Here is a 20,976-nt window from a genome sequence, read left to right as displayed (position 1 = left end):
TAATCTGTTTACACATAAAAAGGTATATGTGCATGGAAAAGGCATCTGCCCTTTTCATGCAAAATGGCAATCTTGCATATCAGGAGGATCATGAGGGGCATGCTGTTTTATCTTGTGGAGTGCCAAAATCAAACCTTGGCCTAGAACTGTAGTCAAAATCAAAGTTAGGAATGGTTAATGCATTATCAGCAGTTGTGGAGAAATGTACACCAAAATTCACCCCAATATTTCAAGTAAAGCTAGCCTGCCCTGTACAAACAGAATTAAGGAAGTACCTAGTGACTGTTTTCACCTTTTGTTTTTAACTCGCTCATGCTGAAATATTTGGACAGAACATGTGTAATATTTTTATTCATTAATTAAAGTTTCTTATCTTGTGAATCCTGTTACACTGACCAATGAAAATACACCACACCTATTTGGTCTTGCTGCCTGAAGTGTTTTAACGGAGAGAGGAGCGGAGAATGCCAGTCTCCCTGGAGCATGATAGTGGTAAATGGCAATGGTGCCATTTATTGCTCCTGTGCTGGCTTGTGGAACCCGTGACAACTAGGCAAGGCCTCTCAATGGCAGCACATTCAGTTCAGAGGGCTGGATGTATGACTTTGTCTGGCTGGCTAAATGGGAGGCCAAATGCGAGGGAGGACTCATGGCCACCGCAAGTCTGTCACTGCAAAATACTGCACAGGAGGACCTGAGCTCTCCCCACCGCCCACCCCCACCCCCTGCCCCAATGCCTTTTCAAGTGGCAAAACAAACACTGGGGATATAAGCCCACTCGTGTCTGTTTTGGCACATGCAAAGGTGCAGGGGGAAAGAGCTCTGTGCCAGGATTGGGCCCTGGCAGCATTTTAAAATCACTTGTAAATGGCAATGGCAAACTAGCAGTGGCCATGTGTTCTCCATCCCATTTAGTTAAGTATTGGTGGCATCAGGTAGCTTCCCAGTTTGTTTCTGGCACCACTGGAGAGAGAGGAGAAGAGGGCGACAGCAGCAGTGGGATTTGGCACAGCTGTGGGGGTTTTCTGACCTCACAGGGGCCAATCAGAAGGATAGAATCATAGAACCATAGAGCTGGAAGGGGCCATGCAGCCATCTAGTCCAACCTCCTGCTCAGGGCAGGATCAGTCCAAAGCATCCAGGATAAGTATCTGTCTAGCCGCTGCCAGAAGACTGCCAGTCGGGGGAGCTCACCACCTCCTTAGGAAATCTCCTCCTTCAGAGTAGGATAAAGAAACATTGATCTGATCAGATCAGGAAGAGACTGATTTGAACGCAACTGAACTGGTGACTGAATTTTGGACACATCATAAAGTCCAATTTAAGCTGACCCCCAAAGAACTTATCTACTTTAAAATTTTAGACAGTTCAAGTAACACAAACACAAGAAGGAAAAGTTGTCCAGATTAAAAATAAACTTCTAGTTTATTCCCCAATCATTTTTTCTGATGTGACCCACAAACAGCCTCTCTTTTTCTAGCAGCCACTGAGTTCAGTCATAGGATTATTTTCAGTAAATACACCAAGGAAGATAAATAATGTTAAGCACACTCTCATCTGAGTCGTTCATCTCATTCAGCGTGCCAAAAGTGTGCTTATGACGTTTCTTTGGGAACTGGTAGGCACGGGTGTATCCTATTACTCATCTGTTGTTTATTGACATACACTTACGTGGACTCTAGCCTACTTTATCAACTGTTATCCTTAACTGGCAGAAATGTGTATATATACAGGTATAAAGACAATAAATGTAAATTGAGCAGCCAAAAGGCCATTAAATGGAAGGATCATGACTTCTGGTCACTGTTTACAATTTTTTCTGTATACCTTTTTTTCTGGATAAGCATCTGATGATAAGGACTTTACTATGTCAAAACTGAAGCCAAATCATTTGTTCTTTAAGGTCTCACAGAACTCTTTGTTGCAAAGACAAATACAGCTGCCCGTGCTTAGATGTCAGATTTTTTTTTTTGTAGAAAGCGCATAATAGAAATTGATTTTTTCAATTTTCAATCGCAAGAGAATGTATGTCGTAATGCTGCATAAGAAATGTCAACATATGGTCAACATATGGTGACTTTGCCCTGTGATTAGTGATCAAATAGATTTGTGAATGCTACTGATCCAGCTGCTCCCCTTCAGAACTGGGGAAACTATTTAAATAAACCCAAATCATGATCTGTGTTATTGGTTCTTAGAGCCAAGCCAAATATTAAATTAACATTAAAGAGCTAACCCATTTCTTTAAATGCACCAATCTCACAGAAAGCCAAATCCAGCCAGTATCACCAATGTAAATGTTAAATATAAAGACTGTACAGTTCCTAGACATGTAATCTCTCTGCTAACAATTTCATTTTTAATACTGCAATGATTCAATTTGCCGTTATCCAAACAAGTAACATATAATGGAGCTTCATTCGATAGTGGATACCACATACCACATTTCTTATCCAAAGACAGGTGGAGAATATCTCCAAGATGCAATGATGGTCCTTCTATATCTTCTCCCTTACCGTCTGGCTCTGCCTGTCAATCGGTCCTTTCCTCTAGCTTTACTGCTCATTACTGGCAATGTTCTGGAAGCAGACTCACTGGTGCCCATTCTGTGTGGTCCTCCGCCTGAAAAACAGAACATAAGCAGAAGTGTAGTCTAGCCAGTGCAGCATCAGGGCAGATCCAAGGGGCCTCCCTTAGAACTTGGAGCTCTGTGCTTGAAGCAGGGTCCAGTAGCAATAAGGGCCTGACTGGGAGGCTGATTATATTATTCATGGTCTAGAACTAGGAGGTTCAACTAATCTCTAGAACACTGGAGAGACAGGGGCCACATGCATAGAGTGTTGGATATTGTGCAGGACAGCAATTATTTGCAACAGTATTTGCCTACTTAGACAGAACAATCCAAATGTAAGTTATCACTACAGCGCAGCATCCAGTGACATATGGATGCAGCCAAGGAATCCTGCTGAAGAGTGTAAAAATGTCAATTTTCAAAGTCCCAAAGTCTGTCAGCTCAGCAGTTCCTCCAACAGAGGGGCATTTCTATTTGCAGAAGAAGGGAGGGCAATGCCCTGCCCTGCCCTCCCTTCTGCAGACAGGTCAGTCAAGTTCCCTCTGGAGTAGAGCCCTCAGGCATAGATAGCAAGGCTTGAGCATCAGTGGGAGCTTGTGCCTAGTGGACTGGTTGCTCCAGCAAGCCTCCCCACACAGCCCAAGAATTAAATGGGCTGAGATGACAGCAGCTCCGCTGGCTCTGGAAGCAGCACCTGGGGCTCATCTTGTCCAGGCTTAACTGGGACCAAAATCTTGCAAAGGTGGAGCACAGGCTGCAAGATGTCTTCACTGGGCTACCTAGCATGAGCCCACTGTCTCTGCCACTCTTGCTGGGAGAAGGCAGATTCTGGTGGGCTTTGTGGGCCTCTTCCTGAACTGGCACTGAGGACCTGGGGGGGGGGGGAGAGACAGAGGAAACTCTGTTGCAGGATCTCCAACTGCAGATTCCTCAAAGGCAGAAGTAGGCAGGTGTATCCACACTGCAGGGGTCTCTCGGAGTTTCCTGCTCTCTCCCGGCCATGTTTCTGGCTCCTCCTCAGAGGCTTCCAAGCCAGAATCCAGAACCAGCTTGGTGGGGGCCATGACACTTCCCTCCCGCAACAAACCCCCACTCTGTGCTCCATACCAGCATGTACCTTCCTATTCTACTCAGAACAGTAGACTACGTACCACTCCCTCCAATCTAAGAGGCTCTCCTTGCAGAGCAAGATCCATTTAAGGTGGCAGAAATAACCTTTGGCTGGAGGAAGAATTTGAACGTTGTTGGAAAGTGCAGTAGGAAACAGGCTATTTTTCCTGGTAGGTCCACTGACCCACATAAGCACAGTTTTCAAGGGCACCTAAAACTGTGAAGGGTGAAAGGGGGCACTGACTTTTCCTGGCTCCACTCTACTTGTTCTGCTTAGGACCCAAGCCTTGGTGTTCTGTTCTCAATGCCCTTCTTGCCATCTAGCATTCTGTTAGCCACCTTGAGTATCTGGTCTCTAAAACATCCCTCTTCAAACAGCAATGGTGCAGGGGATAGTTATAATGGCAGCAGCATGGCCATGGAAGAAGAAGGATGCAACCCTAAGCCTACAGACATATCTACAATGACCAGTTGACAGGCTGAAAAAGTACATGATCCCCAGTATAAAGGGTATGTTAGGGTTTTCAGGCCCCTGCCAGGTACAAGGAATTCCCTGCTTTGCATCACCCCCACCCCCCTGCATTGGTCAGCTGACTGGCTGGAAACTTACAAGCAGAAAAACTAGTCTTGGCATCATTGGTAACACAGCAATGTCACTTCTGGTGGCAGAAGGGACATTATCATGTTGCCAGCAACACTCAGATACTCTAGTAAAATTCTGCAGTAAAAATGATTTCTGCCATAGCATTTTGCCCAAATACCAGAACATCCCCAGCAATGGTGATGTTGCTGTGTTGCCACATCTGCAAGCCTAGGCCTGCTTTACCAGGTAAACCTACTGGCAAGTCACCCACTATCCCTGCTGGTCGCCAGGGGTACCTGGGAACCCTGCATGTTCCTCTGGATCTGGAATCATGGGCAAAAATAACTGGGGCAAAAATGTCCATTCTGAGTTATGTGTTTGTAAGCCTCTTGATAGTTCATTGGTGCAATAAATCAGCTTTTACCATATAACTGAACAGCTAAAAGATTATTCCTGGCTCCTACTCACTTTTTCCTTCAGATCGATGCTGGGACTTCCTGACATTTCTTGCACCTAAAAATACAAAGCATAAAAATCAGTAATATAAATAGGCTCCCCTGTTCCCCAGCAGCATAGTACTGATTGCCTAAGAAAGCAAGACAAAAAAACACTGTGGAAATGAGAGACTTGGGCTGATTCTGCACAGGCAGAAAAGGCTGGGTTAGCACTCATCTGGCCGCAGGGCTAATCCCACACAACATTGCCATTATCCTGGCCCTGGCCCAGGCCTGGCGCGGATCAGGATTTCTGTTGTTCCACATTCCCTTTTTTGCTGCAGGGACTAATGGGGCCACAGGTCAATGTGGACGTGAAAGAGGCTGCAGGACATGTCCAGCCCCTGGCCTGGCTCCTCCCCTCCTACAGAGGCCTTAAGGGGACAGAAAATGCCCCACAGCTCCATGGTGCTTCGACACCCACCCACCCACCCCGTGCAGCAAAACCTTTCCAACTTGGCTGCATCTGTTGGAACACAGAAATCTGGGGCAGACAACATCCACCGCCGAAATGTGTCCCCTGAGGGGACACAGAAAGCAGTGGAGCATGCAGCTCCACCATAACATGCTGGCAGCAGCCAGGAATGGCACCACTGGTGCAGAATTGGCCTTGGTGGCTCCAACATCTGAGGGCTGAAAATGCATACCTCTGTGTTAAGTACATCGAGAAAGGGGCTTGTATAATAGTAGTGAGCAATGAAAGTGAACATCATGGTTTTGTATTTGTGCACAAAGTGAAAACTCCCAACATTTCATAAAATATTGCCTTTATATTTGTTTGGCTCAATGTCTGGAAATTGTCCGTGATTTCCTCACTGGCTTGTTCTAAATCTCATGTTTTCACATTCCAGTAGAAACTAAGACCGACTACAATAAGAAGACTATTATTTTTATGCTTCCCAAAGACATTATGGGATTCTTATCTTGCCATTCCAAAAGAAGATGTCAGGACAGCTCACAAGTAAAAATCAGAACACTGAAAAAGCTACTATATAAAAATTATAAGCTTAAACTACCGTCTACTCTATCAATGGTAGGTGGCCTCAGTGTGCAAAGAGGGTTTGAGTCACAGGCTTCCCCTTTCAAAGCCATCTCCCAGGCTTTGGGGAGGGGATGGGGATTAATCTGATGGAGCCTCTTGCTGGCCAATTGGAAACCTAACCCAACATTAACGACTCATCCCTTCTTTCTACCATTGGGTGCTCTGGGTAGCAAAGCCCTTGGCCACTGTGTCTGCTCATCACATCTTAGCTCCCAGGGGAGAGGTAAGCTTGATGTACTGGTTAAGAGCAGCAGCTGGGTTGGATTCCCCACTCCTCCTCCACATGCAGCCAGTTGGGTGACCTTAGGCCAGTCGCAGTTCTCTCAGAACTCTCTCAGTCCCACCTACCTCACAGAGTGTCTATTGTGGGGAAAAGAAGGGAAGGTGACTATAAACCACTTTGATACTCCTGCAGGTAGTTAAAAGTGAGCCATAAAACCCAACTCTTCTTCTTCTAAGTCCTGGCCTCTCTCTGTGTCGTCAGGCAGCCATGTCAGGTAGAAGAACTGTCAAGGAGTCCATTGTATCTGTCATCCTCCAGAGACTGATCATGGAATAACCCCTCCCCTCCTGCAGTGGCAGAAGCTCTGACTCCACTGGGCTGCTATCCTATATCTTGAAGCATATGTTGTCTGAACGATGCCTTTCACAAAAACAGAAGTACAATAACATTTTTAGCATTCTGGCAGAACAAACCAAAGCAAAAAAGTGCCAAGATTTGCATCCTTTCATAACTGACAGAAACATATTTCGATTTAATCAAGCCCTTACTGACCTTTCTTACTGTGAACACAATCCACAACTAGTTCCCCGCCCTTAGTATCTTCAAACCTGCAAGTTAAAAGAAAGACCATTGCAGGTATGAAATGACTGGCAAAATGTACTGAAAATAATTTTGCCCACGTTTCCTTTCACACTACAGGCCAATAGATGTCATGCTGGCATTTACAATGCAGGAAGTGAGCTGAGATGGATGAAACATGCTTCAAGCTACAGAGTATGTTTGTACAGGTACAGTGGGGAAAAGGGGCAAGGTTTAAGTGACTTCACCCCGCCTGCACACATCATTTCCACTACAAACCAGAGCCCACCCTATTTTACACTAGTTTGGTCCTAAAATATTCCATCAAATATGAATCAGTATATCCCTCCATATGGATAGCGATGGGCTACCCTGTGAAAATTCCCTATGAATCTTTAGACACTTCTTCCTTGCATAATCAACCAACCAACCTTATAGCCATCATATTTTTAAGTATGCTGAGAGTTGCTGGGGAATTATGCTGTAAGAAGAGCCTGCAGAATCCAAGCAAGGGTGCGTAGGGTCCAGCACCCTCTCTCCAGTAACTGCAACTGGAGGCTTTTGGGGAGCTTGTCATGCTTCTGGGCCAAAGGCAACAGTCCTGCCTCCTCATATGTTCCCAGGAAGTGGTTCTCAGAAGCATGCTGCCTCTGAACAGTAAAGTGCCACTTACCTATTTTTGCTGATCATCCTGACTTTATATAATCCATTTAAAAATCCATAAAAGAAAGGACTATCATCGCATCCTGTAGGCTTGAAATTCATAAGTTAATTGTGTGAAAAAGCTGGCCTGAGACCTACCTTCTTTGGATTGCCCCCAGATTCTAGCGCCATGAATCCAGGCATGGCGCCTCATTACTCTGAGTGTCTGTAACTGAGTTATCTGATAAAGAATAATCTATATGCCATTAGAATCACTTGGAATGCCTGCAAGGCATTCTCTAATAGAACAGGGTAATCAGTCTGCCTGGCTCTTGGCCAGCATGAAAGGAGTCATAAGTCCAGTGCCTATGTGCCGGGTGGGAGAGCAGAAGAAATCCCGCTGCCCCCTCTCCAGGCCCTTAGCCACAGTGGTGCACAAAAAGGCAGGGGCCCATCAAGCATTATGAATGCCCCTCCAATCAGCACTAGGGGCTGTTGTGAAATCTGTCACTCGTCTTCTGCCCTCCCACCTCACTCCCAGCTTTGCAAATGACGGGGGATTCTCTTCCCTCCTCCTGCCTCTCTCCCAGGCTTTGTCAATGGGGGAGAGAGTCTTTTCCCCTCCTCCTGTCTCCCTCGCAGGCTTTCCCTTTGCACTTTGCTTCCTGCACAAAGTAGTTGCTCCTGCTGTGCTCTGAAGCAGGCAACATAGGCCTTTAGCTCCGGCCAGGCATGGATTCCTCTGATCTGCAGCACTGTAGCACATTATGGTAGAAGCTTCTGGGGGCCCCATGTGGGGCTTGGGATGAGAGGGAATGGGTGGCAGCAGCAGCAGCAGCCTCTATATTCTGCCTCTCACAAGTGGACTTGTGACCCTTTGACAGTGTGTGCTGGTGTCCATGCAGCTGATTTGGCCTTTGAAAACACTTGGGTAGGGGGAAAGTATTCTCCACCACAAGCCCACAGTGGATCAGAGCATCACAGCACTTTAAAACCACTGTAAAATGGTAGCAATGAGGTGGTGCTGGCAACAATTTTGACTTTTCTTTTAACTGGGGAGAGCCAGCCTCTGTCTCCATGGAGGGGAGCCTCCCCAGCTTCTCTTCCCAACTGCCTGAAGCAAAACGTCTTTGCCTTCTCCTGCACACCAAGCGGGCTGTAACTGAAGGACACGTGTGTGTGCACATACATGTCAGGCTGGCCAACCCCATGCTGGGGGATTTCTAGAGATTCAGGTGCTAGAGCCCAGGGAAGGTGGGGAGGGACATTCATCAGGTATAATACTTTAGACTCTATCCCCTGAAACAGCCATTTTCTCCAGAGGAAGTGATCTCTCTACTCTTGTAATTCTGCAAGATCTACAGGCCCCTCCTGGAGATTGGCCACCCTATTATATTCCAGCCTGAGTGTCTATAGCTATTCTTGTGTCTTCCTATAGCAACTTATGTGGAGCCAAACTAGGGCAGGGGGGCTAGGATTTGGGGGTGAGGGGGGTCAATGGAAGATGGTGTTGTGAATCAAGGGGGACATCCATCCAAAATGCACCTTCTCCTGTGATCTCTGTTAGCAAAGCCGCATTTCATGCGCTGAGGAAGAAACAGACACTTGCATGGGGGTACTTCAGTGTGTGTGTGGGGGGGGAATTCCCATTTGGGGGGGGTGCTTCATGCATTTACAAGACTCTGGTCATCATGTGCAAATAAAGGAAGGGGATATTTGATTTCAGACGAAAAGGATTATCATTTAACCTTCTTTGCAGAATGGACCCATGCAGAGACTTTGCACCACATCATAGTTCATTTATGATAAACTAAATAAATAATGAGTTGCTTGCCACTATTTTACTCATTTGCTCCCCCCCCCACCTAAAAATCTCCTGGCTAGGGGTCTGCCCCACCCTCTCTTTCTGTGTAATCTTCTGATCACCTGCTGGGCGGCTGCATGGAGGAGGTGACCATGTGAATTTTCTCCCCTGCAATCGATGTTTCAAAACCAACTCTTGCTCTCCCTCCCTTACAAGTGGGGCTATCATGTGCACAAGGCCATGATGTCTGCATTTCTAAGAGGGACTTTTCTGAACATTGCAAGATGCTTCCTTCCCTTATCAGTTGTATGCACCCTGGAGTTATAATAGATCCACTGTGGGACATTGAATTTGAGTCATCTGTTGATGCAGAGACAATGATGTACTATCTTCTTTATACAGTTATCACAAGTCACGTAAAACTGGCATGAACACATCCCCGAGGGTATAAGTAGAAATATTGCTTCCCGTCAGTGGTCTGCTTCCCTCTAGGATATGGTTCCTACTATCGACCTCTTTGCAGGCTTCAGATCCAGGGTGTATTAAGTTGGAGGTGACTTACAGACACTCTGATTTTTCTATGTCCCAAGCCCGTCGCCATTCTCCCCTTGCATTCTTGTGACGTGCCAGTCGCTCAAGGTCAATCTGATCCCGCTCCTTCTTCCACCGCATATATTCTGACCTCTCTCTTCCAGCTAGGGTACCACCTTTGCCTCCTGGACTCTTCTGGGGAGATGCCCCTCTCTCCTAATTGAATAAAAGGGTGACTAATTAATGCAGTTCCTCTCCCCCACCCACCACCCACCCCCGGGACAGCCAGTAGTTCAAGGTGACAACTGCAACACTCTTAAGCTCTGTTGGACTGCAGGCCACTGTTCGGGTTTGCTTGCTACTCTTACTCTTGGCGATTTTTGAAATATCATGGCTTATATCCACTCCAGGTTATCATTGGGGAGGGGGGGAAGGTAGGGTCACCCCAAATCAATCGTGCATGTTGCAGAGGGAAGATTTAAAGCACCCAAAATCAAAATGCAAATTGAATTCCGTGTAGACTGCAGGGATTCATTCGAACTAGGACTGGGTAAAAAGCCCTGTGCAGACTACACCCAGGTCAGGGCAACAGACTTTAATTCTACAAAACAATTTTCTAAAGTACCAAACAATTACTTCACACGTGGTCTTATGGATCACAGCTTGTGAATTGGTTACATCCCCTCAGCCATCCTTTCCTTTCAATCTTGTATCTTCTGTTTCTCTTAAAATGTCTTTGGCAGGGACCTGCCTATTAGAAAATACAGAGCAGCGCTTAGTTTGCCATTATGTGTTTAACGAACGGACAGTATCAATATAATGACAGAGCGCCTCTGAACCAGTCCTTCTCCTTCTTCTAAGCACACTCTGTAGCCAGAACAATGATCTCAAAACTGCACAACTGGCCTCTTTGTGACAGAGATGGGTGGGCTCGCTCCCTTATCTCCTTTTTAATTGATAATAAATATCCCCTGATTTAGAGAACTGAGGGCCATGAGTTATTTCCTATGTTGTGCAGTTATCATACAGTTGTTATTCTGTTGAGCCCCAGAAGCTAGAGGCAAGATTGGGGTTACAGTGTCAAAGGACACTGGTCAGGCTCTGTTGCATCTCCTGAAAGCACGTGAGAGATTTGAACCAGGAACTTCTTTACTCACAGCTCAAGGTCTTAACCATTAGATTGCACTAGCTATCAACATGCAGCAACCATAAATGTGTGTGTGTATCTGTGCAACTAATCGTGCTAGTGCAGGGCACTCAGAGAATGCCACAGAACCATCATAAAGCTCACAAGTCAAAGACTGTTCTTTGAGAAAGGAAGGGCTGGGCCTGGACTGCCAGGTGCCCCCCGGAGCTGTTGTCCATCATGGGTCATAACACTGAGGGCTGGTCTTGCTCGAATAGGTAAGATCTTTTTTAAAAGAGTCTGCTTAGGGAAAGGCTGCATTTGAGAGCAATGCTATCGACACAGCAAGAGTTCAGCGTGGTTCACCGGAGGCAAGAACCCACCATCCGTTCCCTGGTATCAAGTGAGACCCCATAGTGGAGAGCTGAATGTACAGCAAGTCATATGACGTTTATTGTCTGTGGGTAATTCACTGGTTTCATATTGCTCCCCTTCAAAGACAGCCACCCCCACCTTTTTCCCCAAACAGAATTAATCTCCTTGGCATTTTGCTACAGATCAAAATAGACTGAAGGAAAATTAGAGACTGAGAGACTTGTTGCCAGGGAGACACACCTGTGTGGGTGGGCAAAGGAGGGACAGAACAACAAACTCTTTACTTTTGTACCACTAAAGGGAGTTGAGGTACCTGACAGGCCCATCCACATGTGGGTGGAGTAACAAAGGGCAAGTACTCCTGCTGCAGGAGACCGGTAAAGGCCTACTGGGATCTGGAGGCCTTGGTTCTTCTCACCTCAAATATGTGCTGGTTCTAAGAGACCTTCCAGAGATTTGTGTGAGCCCTCTTCCTAACCACTTTCCCTCACTACACTCACCTCACCTGCCAGGCAGGTGCAAGAAATAAGAGATAAATTCATAACAGAAAAGCTCTGAGGGCAATGCATCATTGCGCATGAAGTACATGAATGATGGGGTGAGACCTAGAATGTAGCTATTACATTAAAAATAACAGGAAATTATTATTCCCCATTTCCTAGTTTATTACAAAGCAGTCCAACTGTGGTCATTTCTTATCGGGTTCTGAACTCAAGGGAGATACTCTGGATTTGGCCAGAGGAAAATAATCCTTTACATTCACTTTTATAGCCTAAGAAGAAACATAGAAATTACCCACCCTCCAAATTTAGAATAATCCTGTAAATATAAATTTATTAATTTTATTAAATAAATGGAATATGGCTTAAATTAAAATTTGTTCGGATAAATTTCCATTTACATCCGTTATTTGAAATAGTATTCCTAAGGAAGAATCTTCCTACTGATTTAATTGTATGGATTGTATAGTAACAGCTTTAAAGATATTTCAAAGTATTGATTTTCTTTTTAGTGAGAAATGTGTATAAGGAAGTGTTGATCCCTGTTCTAGCAATACTGCTTGACAGAGATATGTGATAATGGAATGGGTTAGTGAGGAAATCAGGTAGAAAATACATAAAAGATAATTCTAAGTCTTGGGTAACTATCTCATATGGCAATGTTGGAAAAGGAAACCATTCATTATAACTATGTTATCTGGAAGACGGAAGTTGATGCTGAATGGAAGTTTTGATTAGCCACGATCAAATCTTCTACTATTTTGTTCAGGGCCTGATGGAAAACAGAAATCTAAGGAAATAGGGCAAGGGGGGGGGAGGAGATATTAAACCCTTTTTGCACATGCTGTGTTCCTAATGCAACAGTGCAACCCTGAACAGAGTTATACTCTTGAAAACTTAGTGATTTTAAAGAGCTTAACCCAGTTTAGGATGGTACTGTACATCAAAGCATATACACCCCTGAAGCTGTTGCTATCCCGAAAGTCTCTGTGTTTTAATTTCTGTTGTTGGGATAATAGCAGCCTTGGGGGATTGTTTAGATCAGGTATGGCCAAACTGGTTCTCCAGGGGAGAATCTGCACGAAGCTTTTATTGCAATCCCAGATCGATTAAATCCTGCCCGTGTGTGTCAGGATTGTAGAATCTCTGTCATAAATTAGCCTGAGTTCCTCCATGTCAGTTATATTGTTTAATTGGACCTGGCGCCTGCTAGCCCCGGCCTTGTAGTTTGTAAGCAATAAAATAGAATAGTGATGTTATTTTAACCTTATCTTGTTATGGGCTCACAGGGTTGTTGTCACTTCTCTCAAGGATGGGAGTTTGGAATCCTGTTGTTGTTTCACATATGTCTTTCCTCACTAACCCCCCTCCTTGGGAACTGTCAAGTTTTGGGCGGGAGAAATGTATTGATAAGCTGAGGCAAATCTGGCTTCGAGTCAGATTTGACTTTCAGTCCAATGCGTATAGTGCTAATCAATAAAACTATTTTCTTTTGAATAAGTTTTGTTGTGAGTTTCCTGTGCGTCTGACATCAAGTCAAATCTCACAACTCCTTTCACCTGCAAAATGCAGGGCGAGGGACATACTTTTTCTGAGCAGGGAGAGGGCCTGGATTGGGACCTCTCCCAGGGCGACGGCGCGGGTGCCGGCCCGCACAGCTCGGGCATGATGCGGGCAATCTCGGGGACAACCCCGGGGCCCGAGGAATTTTTGGAACGACACGTCACCCAGCGCAGGCGATTGTCTAGATACGACCGCCCTACTGGGGATGAGAGGTGGCCGGAGCACCTGGGACTGCCTAGCTACGCGCTGGAGCCTGTGGGTGAGACGCAGGACTTGCAGTACAAGCTGGACAGGGTGACTAACTGGCTGCAGGATCTTTCGGGTCGGCTGGATCCGGAGGAGAAGCGCCGAACGCAACGCCTGCTGAAGGAAGTGCTTGGTGGTGGTGCGCACGATACCAGCCTGCGAAGAGCGAGTGGTGGGCTTGCACTGCGGGAACACGGCATGGCGGACACGCAAGCAGCAGCGGATGCTGAGGCGTTGGCCAGGGCCAGGGCGCAGCTGGAGATCGAGGCGGAGGCAGAGGCTCGAGCGAGAGCGCAGAGGGAACGAGAAAGCGAGGACGAGGAGCGAGAGGACGAAGGCGGCGCGGGAGGTGATGGAGCCGGAGGGGACGGCGCGGACGGAGGCGAGGATGCAGCAGCGGCGGCGGCGGCGGCGGCGGCGGCGGACGTTGCGGGAGCCGAGGCGGCGGCGGCAGCAGCGGCGCGAGAAGCGGCGCGAGCGGCAGCGCGAGCAGCAGAGGCGGCACGGGCAGCGGAACGAGCAAGAGTGGCGGCGGGGAGAGGACGAGGCATCGGCCATGGTGCAAGACCCCTCGTACCGGCCCCGGCACCGGCGGATTGGGGCCCGGGGCGCCTACCTGCCCACCTCCGGGGTGTGGAGATGCGGAGCACCTATAAATTCAAGGCTAAGTTTTCTGGGGACCCCTCCGATTTTCCTACGTTTCTGGTGCACCTCCAGGCCTACATGATGGAAATGGGGTTCACTTTCCAGGACGACGCTGAGAAAGTGCGTTTCGTGGGTCAAGCCCTAGAAGGCAAAGCAGCCAAATGGTTCGTGGACTTGTACCGTTATCACCCCCAAGCCATCCGTGACTACAACCATTTTATGAGAGCCCTGCGCCAGATGTACGTGGAACCGTTCGAACGAGAGACTGCGGAGAAAAAACTCAGGGCTCACCGGCAAGGGAAGTTGTCAGTGGTCGAGTACGCCAGGGAGTTTAAAGAGCTGGCTTCCTCGGTGCCGGACTGGACGGAACCCCAACGCGTGCTGTCGTTTGTGGGGGGCCTCAATCCTACTCTGGCTGACAAATGCCTCCTCCTGGAAGACCCGCTTACAGTTGAAGGGTGGGTCCAATTGGCTGGGGAGATGGAAAATCGATTGGAGCGAGCTTCAATGGTGCAGGTCCTGGCAGGCAAAACCGTGGCGAAAACTTCCACCCCGGCGAAAGTCAAGCCCCGAGCCAAGTTGGAGCCGTCGGAGCGCACCCGACGCATGGAAAAGGGGCTGTGCTTGGGTTGCGGCCAAGCGGGGCACTTTCTCGCACACTGCCCGACAAAAGCAACAGCGGCCCCGAGGGCCGTGAGCAGCGCCCCACCGAAAGCCCAGCCCGCCAAGAAAACCACTCCAAAGAAAAGTGCCAAGTCTCTCCTGGTGCCAGTGGCTGCCGTACCAGCAGTGGACGACTCGGAGGAGGGAAGCGGGCTGGAGGACGAGGATCAAGCAGAGGAGCAGTCGGGAAACGAGGACGGTCTGCTGTAAAGGCGCCCCGCCAGCAGGCCGCCAACAGGGGCAAACGCGTGGTGAGTGATTCCCCCTTGCTACTCCTACCTGCCAAGCTCTCCAACCCCAAGTCGGGGAAAACAGTGGGAGTCCGGTGTATCGTGGACTCGGGGTGCACCCAATCCCTAGTGAGCCCGGCACTGGCCGAGACTTTGGGGGTGGGAAAGGTGCCGCTAAGGGAACCCTTACCAATCACCCAATTAGATGGGAAATGTGCTCCCGGAGGGGAGGCCACGGCGAAAACGCGCCCAATGGACTTGGACATAAAAAAACATTGGGAGCAAATCCAGCCTTTGGTAGCCCCTCAGTCTGCCTTCCCTTGTGTGTTGGGGTTGGATTGGCTGAAGGAACATGACCCCCTAGTGAAGTGGAAAGAAGGGACTGTGGACTTTACCTCTCCCGCCTGCGAGCAGCACGCTCGACCGCGGGATCCCCCACGTACGGGGATTGTGGCCGCTTTGGGATCGGGGGGGACAGCGCTCCCTCCCGAGTATCGGGACTTTGCTGATGTGTTCGCGGAGGTAGAGTGCAACCAACTTCCTCCCCACCGTAAAACTGACTGTGCCATTGAATTGAAGAAAGGGGAACCACTCCCCAAAGCCAAACTTTATTCCATGAGCCCCCGGGAAATGGCGGAGCTTAGGGAATTTTTGGATAAGAACCTGGCGAGGGGTTTTATTAGACCGGCCACATCTTCATTAGCGGCCCCGGTCCTTTTTGTAAAAAAGAAGGACGGTTCGCTACGTTTGTGTACTGACTACCGTGGGTTGAACGCGGTCTCCACCTGCAATGCCTACCCGCTCCCCCTGATAAAAGACTTGTTGGGCCACTTGGGGAAGGCACGAATTTTTACGAAATTGGATTTGAGGGAAGCCTATTACCGAGTTCGGATCAAGAAGGGGCACGAATATCTTACGGCTTTTAATACCCCCCTGGGGCAGTTTGAGTACACCGTAATGCCGTTCGGCCTCGCCGGCGCTCCGGGCGTGTTCATGAATATGATTAATGAAATTATGCATGATTTATTGTACCAGGGGGTGTTGGTTTACATTGATGATATTCTTGTGTATTCAGAGAATGTTGAGAGTCATGCTGAACTGGTACGCGAAGTGCTCAACCGCTTGCGGAAGCACCAATTGTTTGCTAAACTGTCTAAATGTGAGTTCCACCGCGATGCGGTGGAGTTTTTGGGGTTCCGTGTTTCCCAGGCTGGGATTGAGATGGACCCTGGCAAGGTGCGCGACTTGCTGGCTTGGGAACCTCCCCGCACCAGGAGGCAACTGCAAAGTTTCCTAGGATTCGCTAATTTCTACAGGACTTTCATTCCCAATTTTGCCAAAGTGGTGTTGCCCCTCACTGACTTGTTGAAAACCAAACAAGGGGGAAAAACGGCGAGCCGCCCGGGGACGCCCCTTCTGTGGACTCCCCCCTGTCAAGACGCATTTGACAAACTAAAGTTGTTGTTTACGTCCGAACCAGTTTTGGCCCATGCTGACCCTTCTAAGCAATTCACTGTACAAGTAGACTCCTCGGACGTAGCAATGGGGGCCGTGATCCTCCAAGAGGGGGAGGACGGGAAATTACACCCGCTGGCCTATCTGTCAAAGAAATTCTCGGGGGCAGAGCGAAATTGGGCAATTTGGGAAAAAGAGGCGGCTGCAGTAAAATTGGCCCTTTCCACCTGGAGGCATTGGCTAGAGGGGTCTGCGATCCCATTTGTAGTCTGGACGGATCATAAAAACCTTCAGGCACTCAAGCAGCCCCGATCGCTTTCCACCAAGCAAATGAGATGGGCGGAGTTTTTCGCCCGTTTCAACTTCTCCCTAAAGCATCTGCCGGGTAAAATGAACTTTTTGGCAGACGCATTATCACGCCTGCCCCAGTACAACAGCAAACGAGACCCATTGGTGGACACCGTTTTCACCCCCGCCCAACTAGGGATGGCCGCCGTGACGCGCAGCCACGTAAAGACTGCTACGCCCATCCCAGGGGGCTGGGTCCAGAAGGAGATGTCACAAGATCCGGAGTTTAGCTCCCTCCGCCCTGATCTGACTGAGAAGGGGGGGCTCTTTTTTAAGGGCGAGAGACTCTTTGTTCCTGTTGCGGCCAGGGGAAAAGTTTTGAAACTTTGCCACGACGCAAAAACTGCTGGACACTTTGGTTTCGTGAAAACTCTGCACCTAGTCAGGAGACAGTATTGGTGGCCGTCCCTGCGCAAAGATGTGGAGAAGTATGTGCAGGGATGCCCTATTTGTATTGCCTCAAAACCGGTTGGGGGCAAGAAAAAAGGGCTATTGCAACCACAGCCCACCCCCTCTTGTCCATGGACAGATGTCACTATGGACTTTATTACGGACCTCCCTCCCAGCCACGGGAACACCGTTATATGGGTGGTAGTGGATGCTTTTTCTAAACAGGCTCACTTCATTCCCTGCACGGGAGTGCCTTCAGCACCAAAATTGGCTTCTCTTTTCATTGAACACGTAGTACGTCTGCACGGGATCCCGACACGTGTCCTGACGGATCGGGGCCCCCAGTTCGTTTCCAAGTTTTGGAGGGAACTCCTGAAACTATTGGGGGTGGAGCAAGCCCTCACTTCGGGCTATCACCCTGAATCAAATGGCCAGACCGAAAGGGTAAACCAAATCCTGGAACAGTACTTGCGTTGTTTCATCAATCACCAGCAGGACAATTGGGTCTCCTTATTACCGCTGGCTGAATTTGCCTACAACAATGGGGTTCATGCCTCAACAGGGGTATCACCCTTCAAAGTAGTGTATGGGACTGATTTGGCAACAGCCCCCACCTGGGAACTCAGCTCCACTGAGACTCCTGACATAAATAAATGGGCATCGACCATCAGTACAGGTTGGCCAGAAATTGTTGCTAGCCTCAAGGAGGCAAAACAAGCCTATAAAGCTCAAGCAGATAAGAAAAGAGTGCCTGCACCTGATTGGAAAGTGGGAGACCTGGCCTATTTGTCTACTAAGAACCTGAGGTGCCAGCAGAAATCAAAGAAACTTGGCCCTAAATACGTGGGGCCATTTAAAGTGGTAAAACTGATTAATACTGTGACTGTTGAGCTAGCTTTACCAAAGACTTATAGGAATGTGCATCCGGTTTTTCATTCCAGCCTGCTGCGAAGAGCTCCGGTCCCAGACGAGTGGCACCCTCCTCCAGACCAGCCTGTGCCAATTTACATCGACAAAGACACCCACTACGAAGTCAACCAAATTTTAGACTCTCGTTTGCACAAGGGTCGGGATTGTCAGGATTGTAGAATCTCTGTCATAAATTAGCCTGAGTTCCTCCATGTCAGTTATATTGTTTAATTGGACCTGGCGCCTGCTAGCCCCGGCCTTGTAGTTTGTAAGCAATAAAATAGAATAGTGATGTTATTTTAACCTTATCTTGTTATGGGCTCACAGGGTTGTTGTCACTTCTCTCAAGGATGGGAGTTTGGAATCCTGTTGTTGTTTCACATATGTCTTTCCTCACTAACCCCCCTCCTTGGGAACTGTCAAGTTTTGGGCGGGAGAAATGTATTGATAAGCTGAGGCAAATCTGGCTTCGAGTCAGATTTGACTTTCAGTCCAATGCGTATAGTGCTAATCAATAAAACTATTTTCTTTTGAATAAGTTTTGTTGTGAGTTTCCTGTGCGTCTGACAGTGTGCACTGGAATTGATTTTCATTTTGATTTTGGTCGATGGAAATTTTCCATCTGCAACCTCCATGCCTCGTCCCGCATTGACCCTACCTTTTCACCGGAATATCAGGGAGCGCTTATTTTCCAGATATCTGACTAAAGCACTCCGGAAGCCCAATAGATGAAAGTGTAGATGTCCGCGGCTTCAGAGTAACAGGCAATCCCCCCACCACCACTTTTTTACAATGCTGTAAATGTGTTTACAATACTCACGTAGCACAGTTGTCCCCTGCTGATTGGCTGAGTCACGGACTCAAAAAGAAAGGGCTATCCTTTAGATCCTTTGCTTGGGATTGTTGAAAGACTGCTATAATTCCATTATTCGCTGTTTTATGCTACTCTCCGCTCTCTGCTCACTAAGCTGAACATACATTTTATGGAGCCATTTCTTTCTTTCTTTTTTAAATTATTTAAGGCACTTGAGGCATAATATAGAATCATAGAATCATAGAGTTGGAAGGGGCCATACAGGCCATCTAGTCCAACCCCCTGCTCAATGCAGGATCAGCCCAAAGCATCCTAAAGCATCCAAGAAAAGTGTGTATCCAATATATTCTTCTAAATGGAAACTCAGGGCCATTCCGCACTTCAAAGTAGCAGAAGGCTTACAAATGGTAAACGCTACTAATTTGCCATTCCGCATGACCTCGTACACAATCTGCAACAGTCCTGCAACACTAGCGCTAAAATCGCTTTGTTGTAGCGATTTCCGGTGAATCCAGAAAAGTGGATTCACCCTCAGAAAATCGCTACACTCCTGCCAACAACCTGCAACACTTGTGAAAAAGACCTGTGCGTGCTCAATGTAGCGGCTGCAACAAAGTCCCTCCCCCTGGCTCTCTCTTCCAAACTTCCGGCTAAGCGATCGCCATTTTTTTTCCCTCGGAGCGAGCGGGGAAAACAACAAATCAGCGAGGCTTCATTCACCCAGCGAGGCTTCTCCGGCTACAGTCCCTCCACAGAAGTGCTTTAATTTCCCCTAAGTCCCCAAGCACAACACAGCCCCCTGTTTGCAAGTTCCCTTTATTTTCAGCCGAAAATTGCGCCCGTGCAGGGGGGGATTTTTTTCACTTGGGGGAGTGTGGTAACGATGACTCGCCAGCTCACACGCCTGCTAGATGCGTCTCTACATTAGGAAGAATCAAGGCATATTCGTTGCAACGTGTGTGTGTGTGTTTTTAAACCTGTGCTTAAAGGGAAAGGGGCTTTCCTGGAGCATGATAACAACCGCCCATTGGCTGTTCGTTTGATTGATGGCCAGGGGCGGGAACAAGCACAGAAAAAATCGCTTCCTTTCTAGCGATTTTTGCAAGACCGGAAACCTATGAACGAATGAAACACTACTGGATTCCACTACAAATGTAGGTATGCGGAAAGCCAAGATTCCACTATTTAAAATAGCGTTTCCGCTTTGTGAAACCAATTGGCAACATTGGTCCCTGTGCGGAAAGGCCCTCAGTTTTCTGGTGACCTCTCCTCCAAGCTCCAGCTCAGCAGCATTTGCAAAAACCCCCCCCCCCATCTTTGGCCTCACCCATGCATTTCAAAGGCTCACTCTCCCCCAGGGCCCTTACATCTTGCTATGCACAGGGCAGGGATGGGGGTGATAAGCTTTAAAGTGCTTTGGTGGGCGCTCAGTTTCCTGGCAGGCCCGCCATGAGCATGGGGGAGAAAGTGGGGGTGGGGGGCCCAGAAGTGCAAGGGTGCTTTAATGTGGTGGGATGGGCACTAAAGTTCCTGGCAGCCCGCCACAAACTGGAGTGTGTGTGATCGAGAAGCACTAAGGAGAGCTGCAGTCGGGTGGGGGAGCCCACCCAGATGCAGATGGCGAAAGTGACTGAAGGCTGTTTTGGTTTTGGGAAACTGTTTGTTGCAGATCACTTACTATGTCCGGGCCTGAATGGAAAGGAGATCGGTAAGAATGAATGCGGGAAAAATCATTCAATGCAGAATAGGCCCAGGTGTCCATTGATTACAATTATCATAACAGCCTATGTCAATGGATATCTGGAGAGCCACAATCTGGTCATCCTGATTTAGGTAATGAAAAGATCTGGAGGGGGGAGTATTAAGGCCCACTGTCTCCCAGCAGAACTGCTTTGATCAAACTGGAATTCCTGGTGTTTTCAAGTAAAACTAGATTTATTGGGAGGTTCTGTCACATCTCATGAAGTACGGCCCTTGATGGACTAAGAAAAAAAATAATTCAGATATTTTACTGGGCATGTTTGGGAGTAGATATTGACTCAATTTGGAGGGAGGGAGGGAAATCACTTTAAAGTTCATGACAGGCTGACTGAGTAATCAGTTCAGCTGACTTTGAAAAAGATGTATTTAAT

The 20,976-nt window shown here is 47.9% G+C and overlaps 1 protein-coding gene across 4 annotated transcripts in view; it reads right to left on the bottom strand.

The window, feature by feature from the left end:
* CCDC9B (coiled-coil domain containing 9B) overlaps positions 1-20,976 on the bottom strand; it is a 93,129-nt gene that overhangs the window by 31,210 nt on the left and 40,943 nt on the right. For all 4 annotated transcript variants that reach the window (XM_077322900.1, XM_077322902.1, XM_077322898.1 and 1 more), the window contains 4 exons: positions 9,612-9,796; positions 6,577-6,632; positions 4,734-4,778; positions 2,517-2,622 (listed from right to left, as the gene is read on the bottom strand). In XM_077322900.1, the coding sequence (XP_077179015.1) occupies positions 2,517-2,622; positions 4,734-4,778; positions 6,577-6,632; positions 9,612-9,796 (392 nt within the window). The remainder of the gene's footprint in view (positions 1-2,516; positions 2,623-4,733; positions 4,779-6,576; positions 6,633-9,611; positions 9,797-20,976) is intronic.

Source organism: Paroedura picta, chromosome 2, assembly GCF_049243985.1.
Source record: "Paroedura picta isolate Pp20150507F chromosome 2, Ppicta_v3.0, whole genome shotgun sequence".
In the NCBI taxonomy this organism is placed as follows: Eukaryota; Metazoa; Chordata; class Lepidosauria; order Squamata; family Gekkonidae; genus Paroedura; species Paroedura picta.
The sequence above is the reverse complement of the archived record's forward strand: the minus strand, read 5'-3'. Positions and strand labels throughout refer to the sequence as shown.